The sequence below is a fragment of the Parasteatoda tepidariorum genome, chromosome 10, assembly GCF_982258835.1.
Source record: "Parasteatoda tepidariorum strain Cologne lab strain chromosome 10, Ptep-v5.0, whole genome shotgun sequence".
NCBI classification, from domain to species: Eukaryota; Metazoa; Arthropoda; class Arachnida; order Araneae; family Theridiidae; genus Parasteatoda; species Parasteatoda tepidariorum.
Genome location: NC_141764.1, coordinates 17,594,497 through 17,611,367, shown reverse-complemented (window position 1 = coordinate 17,611,367; position 16,871 = coordinate 17,594,497). Strand labels below are relative to the sequence as shown.

At 26.4% G+C, this 16,871-nt stretch overlaps 1 protein-coding gene across 5 annotated transcripts in view; it reads left to right on the top strand.

The window, feature by feature from the left end:
• Positions 1 to 16,487, top strand: part of LOC107457060 (uncharacterized) — a 97,978-nt gene extending 81,491 nt beyond the window's left edge. For 3 of the 5 annotated variants that reach the window (XM_087153906.1, XM_087153907.1, XM_087153908.1), the window contains exons 2-3: positions 2,894 to 3,566; positions 15,471 to 16,487. In XM_087153906.1, the coding sequence (XP_087010032.1) occupies positions 2,894 to 3,566; positions 15,471 to 15,784 (987 nt within the window). In that variant the 3' untranslated portion in view covers positions 15,785 to 16,487. Of the gene's footprint in view, positions 1 to 2,280; positions 3,567 to 15,470 lie in introns of those variants that run through there. The other 2 variants (XM_087153909.1, XM_016075104.4) reach the window with 2 other exon arrangements.
• Positions 16,488 to 16,871: the final 384 nt, after the last annotated feature.

The window sequence follows — 16,871 nt, the reverse complement described above, 5'->3', positions numbered from 1 at the left end:
TAAAATTAGATTTAATTTCTTTAAATGTTTAATTTAATTTCTTGAAAATTTTTATTAATCTGTTTGGACTTACTGATATGATGGTGCAAGCAAAAATTATAGTTTTAAATATAATTGCATAGTTGTTAGGGATATTTCTCACTGATTAATTTTGATACTAAGCACAAAGTAGAAATAAAAAAAAAATCTATGATACTTCTAAAATCAATTTCATATATAAAGTGATACTCTACTTTTTCATGATACTTTATATATTTTAGAATGATACTTGAAGTAATTAAAATAAAATTTTAAGGTATATTCTTTATTTTAATTTCTCATCAGAAAAAATAAATAAAAAGAAAACTAATTTCAACAAGTCGCTGGATAGTGTTAAAAGTTCATAAAATTATTAGATTTTATTGGTATATGAGATGAAAAAACTGAATAATAATTATTGTTCAAGTTTAATACAATCTTAGAAAGGTTTGAAAGACATAGATTAATTTTTTGACAGTAGTTAGCCAAATAATCTGGCTCTTTGTCATCGTGATGTTGCAGTGCTCCAGACTAATTAAAGAAGTCTTTTTATCTGTCTGATTTTTTTAAAGCTATATTACTATCAGCTAATATACCTTTGGGCTAATAAGGAAATGTGCGATGACTTATTCAATCAGACTGAATTTGCTTAGGCTTTTTGAAGTAGACTTACTCTTTATCATTAAATGCTTTTGCTATTAAATGCTTTTTCTATTAAATGCTTTTACTATTAAACGTCTTTACCATTTTGGGTTTATTGCAAATGGTCTGAAGTAAATCAACCCGATGGAGCAATGAATAATAAATTTTCTAAGCAGTCAAAAAGTATGAAGCTGCTTGTAATGAGCCTAAACCATCTTAAGATGATTAGAAAGTTATCAAGAATTTTTAAATTAGTCTGACTTGTTGCAAAATGAAAAGGATGGTTCCCATTTTTACAATTCCCATTTTTAAAAGGCAGAAAATTGAATGATAATTAAGATTTAGTGCTTTGATGTTATGGTACTCTATCGAATATTGTCGCAAAGGTTGTATCAAGTAACTGCAACTCTAATATGCTGTAACTAAATTGTACTAATTAATGTATTTTATTTACTATATATTGTTTAAGCTAATATTTTTATTCAAACAATGATAAAATAATGACCTTTTATTTTGTTAAAGTGTATTTTTTTAAATATGTTAAAAGAAGTTTTACGTATTTCAGCATTACTAATTCCCATTTATCTCAATAATTAGTGAAATTTGATTTCATCTCATCAGTCGACAATTAGTTATCAGTAGAACGTATATAATACGATTTTAAACTATGTAAAGTATAATAATCCCACTTTTTAAATAAATGTGAGGGTTAAAAAAAATTATATTTTGAAGCTAAAAATAAAGAAAATTTAAATTTACAATATTAGGTACACTTCATAATGATATGAGTATTGAACGAAAAAAAAAAGAAAAAAGAACTAAGTGACACATTTTTTGAGTAAAAAAATTAAATATCTTATTTAATACAAAAATAATTTTTATTGAATTTTAAATGCAGGAAAGTTATTAGTGTTTTCACTAAAATAATTTAAAGAATTAAATTCTTTGAAATTTGGTAAAAAAAAAAAAAAATAATTAAAAAAATATTTTCTATAAACTCTGAAATCCAACAGATAAAAAAATTGCTAAGTTTCGGAAATATTTAATGACTAAAATTATGTAAATTTCAAACAAAGTAAAAGACTTTGCATTTTAAAAATATAAATTAAGCAAATGTAAGTGAAGGAAATTAATGTGAACTTCTCTTAAATTTTTTTTTCAACTTGTAAAATAAATAAATAAATAAATTAATTAATAAAAATAAATAAATTAAAAAGATATAATGTAAAATTAATGAAATTAAATAAAATAAATTATTAAATAAAAAATAATGTTATGTGAAATAAATAAAATAAAATAAAATAAATTAAACTAAATTAAATAAAATAAAATTAAATAAATAGATAATTAAATAAATTAAGTAAAATTAATCAGAGAAACTAAAATGAAACAGAGAAAAAATAAAATGAAATGAATAAAATGAGATTTTATAAAAGAAACTTTAACGGAAATGTGTCGAACATAATTTCTAAAAATTAACATTAACTTTTAAAACGAAACGTTTCGTGAAATACAGAATAACAATAAATGATTTTATTAATCTAATCTAAACTTTTACGCGAATAAATAAAAATATAATAAATTTCCCAATATATATATTTTTTAAAAAAAAAGTTCCTAGTCTTATTTTTTTTTCTTTCGATAAGGCCTAGTGTGTGTTCTAGGCGCGGAAAGGAATAATAGGCTGGTTCTGTAAAGGAGCGCAAAGTGTGGTAAGAGAACAAAACAACAGGAAGTTCAAAAAGTGGCGGAATTCAGTATCCCTATGATCCACGGCACCCAGACTTGGGGATATATATATTACTTTTAATGATCCCCAACCCCACGTGATGCTCTCCATCCAATGGAAAATGTTGGAGGGCGCCTCTGAATTCTACCGCTGTGCGCGGCTCCTTCATCTCCCATATTTAGATGGCGAGCACGGTTTGAAGAGGAGCTCACAAAACTCGCCTCAGGCTAGATAACACCCGGCGAATCGATGTCAAGAACAACTTCTCACTGCCGGTACTCTTACTCTACTTGTTGAACCAACTCCTCATTCAGTGCTTTACATTTAATCAGATTTGAAACAATAATTTCTGATTTAATTATCCGATTTTAATACAAATGGACAATTGAACTCTTATTGAGTTTTTTTTCTTCTTCTTCTGTGGTGCTACTTGTAAATAACATATATATTTTTTATTGGTGAATGTGTCCTTAAAATGTCGTATCAATGCTTGCTCTTCTACAGGCAGAGCCTTCAACTATGATGAATGGTAGTTTGTACGAGGAAACTTCCAACAGCCGTTCCAGCGTCGAAGTTGTTCAATCAGCGAACACCGGTCCTCTTCACATTCCAGCGAAGCGTGTTCAAGCTACCAGTCTGGCGGTATCAGCGTACGGTCACTCCGATTGCGGAGGTGTGGTGGAAGGAGCAGGAGGTGCCCTGGGGGGCGCAGGTACGGCGGGTGGGGTCATACGCCACAGTCACCATCATCCCGCCACCCAACCTTGGGGTGCTTACGAGAATCATTCGGCGTTCGACAGTCACCCGTCACAGTACAACCAGTCTTCTCTGTGCAGGGAAAGCATGACTCCCAGCTACTACTACAACGATCATCATGCGAGGGCAGATCGAAAGCCCCCCATAAAGTTCTGGTCAAACACTTATGACCTACCCAGTGCTGGGCCCAGCACTGTTGCAACTACGGACACTTGCCAAACTTTTGCTCCTCAGTCCTGGTGTAATTATGCACCTTATTCTGGGAGGCATATGGATCATCACGGGGCCCAATCAGTCACCTACCTCTCGACGGAAGACCGGGCACGGGCCCCTATGGATGGCTTTACACATACGGATAGCTACACCCTGAGGACTTTTGCTGCCGCAGAAAATCATCCACAACCTACCTATGTCCCAGCAGGTACGGGTATATACTTTATCTGCATGAAAATAGATTTTAAGTTTTATCGGGCAATTAAATCAAAAGTTATCAGTTAAAAGTTATAAAAATTTTAATACACTGATTGTTTTGAATCAGAGTTAGCTTATTCTTTATATATAATTTTTACTGTAGTGAATATCTCACGTAAAAGTTTTTCAACAGCTCCTTATATGTGATAGGTAAAAAAATATAATAAATAGTTTAATAGAAAATAATGAAATCCTCACTTCTAATATGTTATATTGTATTTTATTTCACAAATAAACGTTAAACTCATAGGGGGTAATATGGAAACAAAAAATTTAATTTAATCTTATCATCACATTTTCTTAAGGAATTAATTTCTGCGAGACATGCCTATAAAACATTTAAACCTCAGTATTGAGCAGCAGTTTCACTTTTTACCCAGAGCTATCTAAATTACTATAATTTTTGTAGATGAATGAATATTTATGCAAATTTAGTTATTAAATTCTATGTATTGTCTTACCCATATTTAAAAAAAAACTTATTTATTTTGTTTCATAAAATAGATATTATTTTTAAAAAAAATACCTAAATTATTTAAAAAAATACTTGTTTTTTTTATAAACATATCGATAATTGACTTTCTTCTGTAAATATGTTTTCGTTATAACAATATTTTTAAATATACTGAAAAAGTTTTTAAGTAAAATGTAAATTTCATCAGGGCATAATAGAATTTAATCATGAAACTCTTCAGGAAGTATTTAGTAATACGCATTATACTGCCAACATGTATTTTTCAAAGTAAATCCAGTTCTTCTGCTGTTAAACATAAATTTTAACAAGTCTTTCTTTGATGTTTCTAACGAGTGCAAATTCCTTAGTAAACAGACTTTGTAGCTTTATTATTATTTAAAAGCTCATGCATGCGGTAAATTAGACTGTTACTTTATCACGGTTATATCCAAAATAAAATTTAATTTTTAAAAGTTCGTGAAAGTGTAATAAAATAAAAAAGTTTAAAAAAATGAAAATATAAATAAACTAAAACAATCTCTAATGAAATTTAAGACTATCATTTATTTATTATATGTTCTTGAAAAACTGCAATTTTTCTAAGTTTAGTTTTAAGCATAATTTTATTATTTATTATTAATATATATTATCAATATGTATACAATAAATATTATTATTAATATGAAATATTCAAGAAGAATTCTATATGGTGTGGAAAATTTTAAGTGAATTTTTTAAAAACAGTATTATTTTCCTTATTAAATATTTCATTTTTATTAAAAAAAAAATGTTTGTATTGTTTTAAATTCTAAGTGCGTGTTTAAAATTTTTTTCATTTTTTTAATGACAAACCCTTCAAAATAAAATGAATTCTTTCATTAATGAAATATATGTTTGATAAACATTTTTTATGCTTTTATATACAATTAATTAATTTGTGAAAACAAGGATATAATTTTTATCACTGTTTTATTGACTAATAAAACGTAACTACCGATAAACTAATTTTTTTTAAAAATTTTTTTTACTTTCAAATAAAAATTTTGTTGCATCATTTCATAAATCACATGCTTAAAAAATTTTATTTGAAGAAAAACGTGTTAAGCTTTACTGACTTCATATTTTAGCAATTTAAGGTGATGATGAAAAATGTTTGTCATTTTATGCAGCTTTAACGCATTGTTGTATATAAAAGTTTTACGGTCTCTTAATAGTAGTTGAAGACCGTTGAAAAGTCCGAGAAGGGGTTCATAAGGGAGATTTTATTACTTTTTCCGTTCGTAAAAGGGGAGCTAACAAAAAACCGTACAAAATGTTTTTAACTGGTTTACGCTGCTCCATGACTAATTACGGACATTATTTTAATTAAATTGCGAGCTTTGATTATTTTTTGAGATATTTAACTAATTCAAGATACGTTTATAAAAAGATTAGTTTAAATTATTATTTATGTTGATTAGTATTTTATGCTGTTTGAAATCTTTAATAAAAATTAAAAATCTTTCAAATTAATTTAGTTTCCCTTCAATAACTTTGTTAAAAATATTTTAAATTAAAATTTCATAATTTTAATCAGCTTTTGATAAGATTTTGAAAAGATGCACTTAAAATACATCCATCTTATTTTAATTTGAATATTGTTGCAAATTTTATTTTCATTTTATATTGATTGGTTTGACATTATTCAAAATTATAATTATTTTAGATTTTACAATTATATATACATGTGCACTAATCATACAATTTTAAGTGCATTTGTAACTGTTTATGTTTTTGTTCTGAGTATTTTAAAAAAAATATTTTTAGAATATTTAGTGGATATTTATGATGTAAAAATTAGACTTCTTAATAAAAGGGTGCTCTTTCTGCTACAATTAAGCAAAAATGAATGAAAATTGCTAACGCTAGTTGGTCTTTTTTAAAAAAACTGTATTTTCCTTAAAATCATCAGGTAAACTCTTCTTTGCATATTTTTATGTCTGCATAAAATTATAATATTAACTTTACATTCCCCCCCCCCCCCCCAGGATACAACTTTTCAGCTCTATTTCATTTTTTAAGATTGAAATCAAGTGTTAAACTTAATAAAATGATAATTTGTTAACAAATTAACAGTTTTTTTTAATCATGCTTTGTATGTGAAAGTTAAGTTTTGTTCAACAACACCTAGGAACAACACATCTCTCTCTCTCCCTCTATCTATCCATCTATATATATATATATATATATATATATATATATATATATATATATATATATATATATATATATATATATATATATATATATATATATATATATATATATATATATATATATATATATATATATATATATATATATATATATATATATATATATATATATATATATATATATATATATATATATATATGTGTGTGTGTATATGTATATATACACATATACACATATATATGTATATATAGCTAAATTAAAAAAAAGCTGAGCTTAATAACATAATTAGTTTGCTAACGAATGTTAATTTTATTGAGTTTTACGCGTGATTTCAGTTTGATTTCAAATACTGTTAAAAAATTGTATCTTGTGGCAAAAAAAAAGTAAGGTATGATAATGTAAAGCATGTAAATGTAATATTAATTATATTTTAAGCATTTTAAATCGATAAATAATGATTTTAAATTCTCAGAAATAGAAAAAAAATAGTGTTTTTTTTATACAAAAAAATAAAATCAAATTTAATTTTTCTTTCATTGAATGCATTAGCAATTGCCGCAAATAGTTTACAATCTCACAAACTACGAGCAATGTAACGGCTGATGCCATCTCAGATAAGAGAATTTTATGGCCCTATTCGTCTGCGGAATTGTGGCGCAACTGCCCGATAACCATGCCACGTGGTTTTTCGTATAATCGTCAAAACTTTGGCACAAAAATTAAATTTTCATCCAAAGGATACAGGTGGTGCTGTTATATTTCAGAAACAAAGCCAGATACTTTTATTACGTAATTTCACAGGTGCGCTATCGTTAGATAACTAGAGCTTTCTCTAAGTCTTTTTAACACGCGTTATTTTTTGCTTCGTTGCTTAAAAGCCACATATATTTCAATCAATAAAATTAAATGTTGCTGTAAAATAATTATTTTATTATTATGAGAACTATTTATTAAAAGAAATCTGCAATTAATCAGAATAAGGGCCTTTTTTCAGTTAATTTAAAATCTGTCAATCAAATTAAAGTTGAAAGACTAGTTTAATGCAAATTATTTTATTTTGGGTGCATTACTTATTTAAACAAAAGAAACTTAATAAACAATAACGTTCAAAATCTAAATGAATTTTTTAATGGTTAAAGATTTAATGATGAAGAAATTTAAATGACTGAAGAACCGAAATAAACATTATTGTTAACTAAATAAAAAATGAAGTATTTCTTTTTATACTAGAAACATTATTTAGGTTAATAATACATTTGAGTGCATTATGCTTCAGTGTTACTCAAACAAATTTGAGTTTCTAATCTTTTAGTATTTTCAAATTAGATTAGCTCTTCCTTTTTTTTAAAAATCAAAATGTGCATTTTAATAATTAATTACTTTTAAAGAATAATACTTCGAAAAAAATTATAAGTTTTTCATGATTTAATGATTCAATGTATAAATGATTAAGATAATGCGAAAGTAACATTTTAAATTTTAATGATCACGATTTTTAAAGAATATATGATTTTTTACAAATTTATTACAATTCTTATAGAAACTTCATGAAAGGATGATAAGAATTTGCTATAGAGGGAAAAAGGAATTATTTTATAAATACTCCATTATTTTAGTAAATTTTAATTGTTCTTTTATTTTAGTTTTTATACAGTGATTCATAAAAGGTTCAGATTGGATGATTTTTTTCTGATGATTGGATTTTGCATTTGTGCAAACTCAATTATCTAAAGGATTGATGACGAATATTCATGTTGATTAGTATTGATTATTAATTAAATAGTGATATGAATTACAAAAATGAAGCTTTTCTGAATAAACATGTCTTTTTATCGTCATTTTTAGATTTATGACCATCAAAATTTGGGGAGTAACCGTATTCTGAAAAATATAATTGGGATAGGGAATTACAAGTTTTGTCTCCTTCATGTTAAGAATTTTTTCAGCATATTAACATATCACAAAATGTTTTTCAACGAATCGAAAACTTTACCATACAGTTATAAAACTTGTTTATAGAATATTAATTTCATGCAAAAAGAAATATTTTTTAATAGTTATTTATTATTTTTTCACCTTTTAATTAATAACTGTCAAATTTCAAAAAAAATTTTTGTTTCATAATTTTGAATTATGTGAAATTAAATGGCAGAATACAAAATCTGAAAGAATCCAGCCATAAAACAAAAGTTATTTAAAGGGATATCTTGCATAATATGGTTACACAATTTCCTTTAAATCAATAACTGATATTAATTTCTTTCTTATAAATTAATAAATTTTTCTTAAGTGAACTGCTTTTAGGGAAAAATTAATAATAATATTATTTGAAAGTATAAAAGAAGAGTGGTGAAAAAATTCCGAAATACGTATTAATAAACTATAAGATCAGTTATTTTAAGCTGAATAAAGAGAATAAAAATACTTTTAATGTCTCCTTTTGACTTGAGAACGTTAAATGATGTGTTTTTACTGAAAAAATGTCCACATAAAATAAATTCGTATTTATTTTTAGGTCATAAAATAAAAGCTAATTAAAATACTCCAGTAGTATTGCAAGTCTCGAACTATTGCAGAAGAAAATATATTGAATATAAATTAATTCCACTGTTATGAAGTAATTTTTTTTATAGTAATTGGTTTTTTTTTCGTTATGTTAAATATCATGAATTTTCGTAAATGGAACATTAGTTGGAACAATTTTCACGTATTTTAATGTGCGAGAAATGCTAAGAAATACGAGAATCATTTTATGTTTTGAGAATAATAATATCGATAGACACAAAATATTGAAGTATTAGACATAATTTTTGGGGGTATTTTTATTGCGCTAAACTATACAAAGTAAGACATTCGTATATGGATTACATTTTTGTAAAACTTCAAAGAGTTTGAATTATTTAACTTAGAGATGCATCAAATTTTTGCTCGCTAAATTTTGAAAAGTAATAGTTTTAATAAAGTCATTTAATAGTTTTCTAATTCGAAGTAAAAAAAAAAAAAATTGGGGGGGGAGTGACGACTTTTATTCAAAAATGTCGAAATGAAAGTTGATATGTTTCAAGCGCTCCAAAAATAGGCACTCATACTCAAGATTTGTAAGATATAAGCATTTCTTCGACATTTAAGCTACAGAAATAAACAAAAATATTTACATTTTCAAATTATATAATTTATAGTACTCTTAAAAATTCCTGAGTAGAGCTTTGAAACTGAGCATCATTTAATATGTAGTATTAAATATATACTATCAAATATATTTGTCATTAACATTTAAATTAATTAAAACTAAATTATTTTGCTTAAAACAACACACAATTTAATAAATATTAATTATTGTTGCTTTAAACTTTTATTTCTCACGTGGGAGTGGGAGGGGAGTCAAATCAAACTTTAAATTTCAATCAGCAAATGAAAATAAGTCATCTTCTAAATTATTCACTATTTTCATTTTTTATCGTTCGATGGCGCTACGATACCGTAAAGTATATCGAGGGGTCGGGGTCAGACTAGAAAAATGAGTTTGGGGACATTTAAAGAGGGGTGGTTGAGTCAGCAGTGATGACGTCACAAATCTTCGAGGTGAGGGGTTGAATTGACGACGCCATTTTATTCGAACGTTCTTCATCTCCCTCTATTCTAAATCACACGTTTTGATGTCTCATGTTTTCAAAAATTAAAAAGAAAAAAAAAAATGATCTAAAAAAAAACTTTTACAAATAAATAAAACTTAATTTTTTGGGCGGATAAACATAAAGTATATATGGAGGGAATTAATATTATTCAAAAACAGCTTTCCTGTTTCTAACTTGTTTCCCATCTCAAGTAATTTAAGCTTTATTCCGAATAAAGCTAATGCATTATATTATTGAGTGTAACAGTTAAATTAAGTAATTAAATCAAGAGCAGCAAAAAACAATTTTATTGATGATAATTGATCGGTAAGTTGGTTACCGCTCCAAGAAACAATCACGTTGTTATTTAGACGACATGGGAAATCTCATTTTAATATTTTATTATAATTTGTTAGAACAATGAATAGGGCGGAGTCGAAGCATATATGGATATCAGCCATTTGGGAGTTGTTGTTAAATTTGAATGGACTTTTTATGGTTGAAAGTAAAAACAAATGCCTTGAGCAAGCAGAATTTCAAAAACACTTGATTTATAAATTTAATCTCGATAAAAATTATCTGTAATATAAAAATGATTTTCATAGTGTTAATATTTCTTTTAAAAAATGTTATTGTTTGTATTATTTACGGAAGGTTATAGTAGCATTGTCGAGCATTTGCAATCGAAAGATATGTTATTAAACTAAGAGTTAGAGTTAAAAATATGAATAAAATTTTTGATTTAAAGAATAAACACTACACACAAAGCAGCTCTAATAGGCGCTGACAAAATGAACTTTCAAGTCCTATTTGAAAGAAATTTATTTAAAAAGTAGGATTGAAAATCTGAAATAAAAAGAAAAAAGCAAAAATGGTTTACACTTCTTATAAGTTAAAAATATGCAGATTTGAAAAAAAAAAAGAATAATTACAATTTTATTACCTATGATACTGCAATTTAAAATTCATTCAATATCTTATCGTTATTAATAATGATTCTATTTAACTTTAAAATCAAATTAATTTTTTAGATCACCCCCTGTATCGTTTCGCCATTGAACCTCATTATAGGTACCTTAAGCTTGTGATTCCCAAGGGTCTCCGCAAAACCCAAGGGTTCCATGAAATTGTCGCAAGGGTTCCGAAAGTTTGGACTTAATTTGACCAATTGTGATTTTTGATAAGTGGAAATGCATTTATGACTTGTTTATTTGTATTATTTTCTGTTATTTTATGAAAAAATTATGAAATTATTTAAGTTGAGTGCCGGAGAAGAGGAAAAAGCAAAATATTGAACAAATATTGAAAAGGATATGCCTTTGTAAAACAAATTGCCTTTATTTTTAACTGAACCTTCTAATCCAAAATGAAATTCAACGAGAAATTTGTTTTTATAACAACCATTCTCAATTTTTATAGCAGTTCGATCTTGTTTTCATGTCAAAGCAAACTGTAATTAAGTTTATTTTATTCATTTTCGTGCTATCACACATAAACCCTAAGAAGAAAATTCAGAACTAATTAAATCGTCTGTTATAAAACCTAATTTTAAGACTTGTATTGATAAAACTATGAAAATTCCCAAATAATTAGTAGTCTTTCTTCGGTTAATATGTTTACTATTGCTAATGCACTTTATTAAGTGGGAGGTACGCCAAACAAGGTTTGATCATTTAGAGATTCAAAGCCGAAAAAATTGGGAACCTTAAATCATAATACGGTGAAAAATTTGTCGCAAGGATAATAAACTGCTAAACTGAATTACGGATCTAACAGGAGCTATATTACTGTGAATCTTAATTTTACGTCTCTCAACTTAGCAACAGTCTCTATTTACGGCTATGGTGCCTGATTTGACTCCGTATTGCAGAAAAATCTCTATTTAAGGACAACAGTGTTTCTGTTTTAGGATGGAATTTTTTAACGAAATAGAAATTTTTCTAACTTTTTAACTCAACAAAACAAGTTTTTAACTGAGGAAGCAAATTACCCATTGTAATGGAGTCGAGAAAAAACAGGGAGGATGTTCGTTTAAAGGATTTTCTTCAACTGTAAATGAAAATTTCTTAACAACTGATTTCAGTGAAAGGCGCTATAAAGGGATCATTATTGTTCTTTTATGCAGGTAGAACTACATCTATTGCTGTTTCAAAAATATATATTATTGCATCATTGTTATGAAATTATTACAAACTTACACGCGCGTGCTAAATAAATTCAAAATACAAAGATTGCAAAACTGTGAGAGGGAATATCTTTCAAGTGTTATTTAAAAAAAAAAAAAGTTTAAGGAAGCATTCTATTTAAGAACCATTGGTACCTCCGAAGTCTTTAACCTAATGTTTTCTGCAAAATCAAATTTAAAAATCTCGATAATAAGGTTCAAATTATCATCATATTAAGGCTGCTTTGAATTTGAACAATATTACGATTTTACACAATCCGAAATCCATGACGGAGTATATTTGAAAATGTCTTTCTGCGGGATTAACCTCAAAAAAAAAATATTAGTTACATTGCTTATCCCATTCCCAGAGCTTCAATATTTTGTAATTTTTGAGAGTAAATAACTTTATTTTTAATTCTTAAATAAAAAAGTACTTATTTAATTGTTATGAAATATTTCTTAGAAATTTAATTAGCAAAAAAAAAGCAGTATGAATTTAATTATGATGAAACTAAACATGTTTACCTAAGCTCTTTTCCAATTTTGATAAATTCAATTAAAAGAATATTTTAAATACAGAACTCCAGCAATTTTAATTTTTTGAGACTTTTTAATTCGAAATAATTTAAGCAAAATCTATACAAAAGTAAAATGCATGTTAGTTTTCTTTACGGATCTTAAACTATTTTTACAGAATAAACTTGACAATGTTTAACTGTTAGTTTGCGCCGATAATTTCATATCACAGTTAACTTTATTGGTGATTGTTACTTCTTGCGCTGTTTTGGGGGAGAACAGCAAGTTTACGACGCTTTTACGACCATTACCACTTCGTGGGTCATAGATGCAAGTGGCGAGGTTTTTCTCTTTTAACTGCTCCCGGAGATCGCTAAATAGTCAATATATTGTATCAGAGACTTATCTGAACTAGTTATTGATTCCAAAATACCTGTTACTTCCAGAAAACTGAACTTTAATTAGAAGATATTTTTGAAGTAGTTTTCAAGTATTTACTTGAGATTTAAATATTACTGCACCTCTATATTAACTTAACTAAGTTATAGTTCCTTAAGGTTTTGCTTAATTTTACTTGCATCGAGTACTTTAAAGTGCTTTAAAAAATTAGCAGCAACTTTTTTGAAAGTCGCTAGAAATTTTTACACTTACAAATAAAATTTTTTCAATTTTTTCAAAGAAAATGGGATTTTTTAACTACAGTATTGGTACTTTTATAACGACCATAATACGGAGCAAATTTGCCGTAACCGTGATGCAGTGCTAAACTAAATCATTTCTTCGCTCAAACTGAGCCATAGTATTGTGTATGTTTAGAAGGTATGATAATATGGTAAATATTTTTTTACTTGATTTTAAGAAGTTCGCTAATATGGTAAATAATATTTTGATATAAGTTTAAAAACTACGATAATGTGGTAATTATTTTTTTTCTGACAAATATAGCATCATTTTCAAAATTTTCATAAATTTTTTAATGCTACTTGAATTAAATTTTGCATCTTATTGTATAATTTTTTATTTGTTTATTTTAGTTTCAAAAATACATTGCTATTTTAGCACACATAGCTAAAATTTGCAAAATCTAGTAACAAAAAAAAAATCTAGTCGGTTTATTTCGTTATCGATTCCCTAAGAAATGCTTGCAGGGGTTCCGGGAAATCATAACAAATAATAGGTTTGGCATTTGAAAGTGCAAATTTATGGAATAATTTCTATCAAATATTATTCCATATTAATGGAATGAGTATATTTGTAATACAGTGTAAGTCAATATATAGTTATAAAGTATATAGTCAGCATTTAAATGGAATTTAATAGATGAGATTGATATCAATACTTTAAAGAGCATTTAAAATTTTAAGAGGAAATTTTACGGAAACTTAACTTCTCGAATTATATATTTCAAATTAGCTTATTTCTAAAAGTTAAGTTGAAAGTTACAAAATTTGGTTATTATACATGATATTATTAAATTATAGATTAAATTTTGTATAAAGAGATAAACTTTGAACTTAGTATAAATTAGTTTCTGTTCTGCAGACTGTGATTTAAAAAGAAATTAATCATTGAAAATAAATTATAATCAGTCTTACAAAAGGGAGAGAAATTGCATAAAAAAGAAATTAGAAGAAAAATGAGTTAAAACCAAATTGCTCAAAGTGAAAAAAAAATGGTAAGCTAAATATTTAAATAAACATTAGACTCGAAAAAGACAAAAAAAATGTCTCAATGATTTAAAATTTTTTTTTTTAACGGGTCAAGCTCAAACTCTTACTCGATTTTTGTTTGTTTGTCCTTTATCGCAAAAAAACCAGGCAACTTCTTTTTTGCACAAATTTAAAGAGCTTGTTTTTAATAAATCAAAAGTATCAAGTCAACGGAGCAGATACAGCAGGTTTAATAAAGTTGCACATTATAAAAAATGCATTTATGCTTTTTTTTTAATAGTGAAAATTTTCGTAAAGGTTTTCAAGTATGAATTTGAAGTAAATTAAAATTGCTATATTATAAATTAAATTAATTGAAAATACACATTTTTTCAAGAATTGTACATTCTTAAATGAGATTACGCTTAATAAGTAAAATTATGGTTTATGAAAATGGTTCGAACATGAGCGGCGCTTTCTTATTGCTAACCGATATCGGATAAAAGCATGTTTTAATGCGTAATTGTATCTGTAAAATAAGTCCCAACATAATCATTTTATTAGGCTATTTCGTAATATTTTGATTTAATAAGTTCGATAATTTAACTCAATATTTTCGCCCTTATTCATTCAAAGAAAAACTTCGATTTTTGCCTTGTTTTTAAACCTTTCATCAGCTTAAAAGGGTTTTATATGTTGCTTATTTATTTATTTTCTTTTTAGGATAGTTTGTAATTTTGTTTTATTATTTTTTAATTTTGTTTTATTATTTGTAATTTTGCTTTTTGCTATCTCTGAATAATTTTTTAAATGTTAGCAATGTCTATAAGCGTGTCAATTTTTTTTTAAAAATATTGAAAAATTTGAGTTTGAAAAAATTAAATCAAAGCTAAAAAGAAAAAAAAATGCTCTTAAACCTCTAAGTCATGACATTTGAAATTCAAACTTCGAAAATTTTAAAATAAAAAAAAATGTTTTCAAATTCTTAGCTCATTATATAGAATTTAAAATTCAAATTTAGAAAATTTCGATGTTTTAAAGTAAAATTTTAATTTTTTAAGCGGGGTTTTGAATTGTTGATAAAAATATACTTTTTTGAAAAATATTGTTGTATGCCCAAGCAACAGAAAGTAAATGAAAAAAGTGGTATATTTTTATGATTCTTATTCGAAATTTCTATATTTTATTTTCAGGGTAATTTGAAATATTTTGCTACTTTCCTTCTAAAAAATAAATTTCCCTTTTTTCTTCTTTTCAGTTTCCGAGACTGTTGTAACAAACCCTTTGGAATGGACGGGGAACGTCACGGTTCGTAAGAAGCGCAAACCATACTCTAAATTCCAAACCCTGGAGCTGGAGAAAGAATTTCTCTTCAATGCCTATGTTTCAAAGCAAAAAAGATGGGAGCTGGCGCGAAATTTGAATCTGACGGAACGCCAAGTCAAAATTTGGTTCCAAAACCGGCGAATGAAAAGTAAGAAAAACAGCCAAAGGAACAGCGAAAACAACCAAAACAATAACAATACGGTGGTGAATGCCAATGGCCAGACGATAGCACAATCAGTCAAATAAATCTTAATCCATGATTTAAACAACAAACTATAAATTGTTGTTCTTCCCGATGTCATAAGGAAGGAGTTCCATTTGCAATATGTGTGTGCTGTCGAACATTGAACATTCCACATTACACCGGAAGCTGCACATACTACCGTTTGCAAACGATTATCTATAAATATGATCTGGAAATTAATCTAGTTTGTTAATGGTGTTCATTCTAAAATTTAATTTCATTCGAACATTGGAATATTGAATTTTCAACTTCAAGATGTAAAAAGAGTACAAAAAAAAGTTAAACGTTTGAAATTTGCATAAGGTTTTCGTGCAATGTATAGATTATCCAATATATTAATCTGAAAATATAATAAAATGAAAGAAAGCAGATTGGTTTTGAATAAACTAGAGTGCTATTAAATATAATTATCTACAGAACTTTTAATAAAACCACATTATTTTTGAATAAATATAATTTTTTTTAAATTTTTTAATATGTTGATTCTAAATATATGTGTCATATCTGATTTCAAAATATTTATATAAAGCAAATTAATTTTTTTCAAGTTTTTTTCAACTTTAATTGTTAAGTTTTATAGCAAATTTATATTTACGTTTAATAGTTTTCAAGTTGAGGAATTATTGTTGTTTTAATGTTCTATTTTTAAGACATGTGATTTCAAAATCAGCTTAATCCATTTTCAAATATGTAACTGAATACACACACTGAATACAAAAAAAAAAAAAAAAAAATGGTATTTATGTAAAGATTTGAACTAAAGCATGCTTTTCAATGAAACTTAATTATATGATTGTTTTAAAATAGTTTTAATTTGCAAAAACATTTTAGTTTTTGAACACAATAAAATTAATTAAGGTTTAACAGGAAATAATCTGTTAATTATGACAGGCATGTTGAATGCAACTCACATTATATTGATGGAGTATAAAAATTAAATTTTTTATTAAATTTGTCATTAAATTAAATTAAATTTAAATTATTACTGTCAATGAGTAAAATATTGGTATTTGACAGATAGACCAGTCATTGTATAGAGTACCTGGACATTTAAGCAAAGTATGAAACACGAAAATTGTTATACAGAGT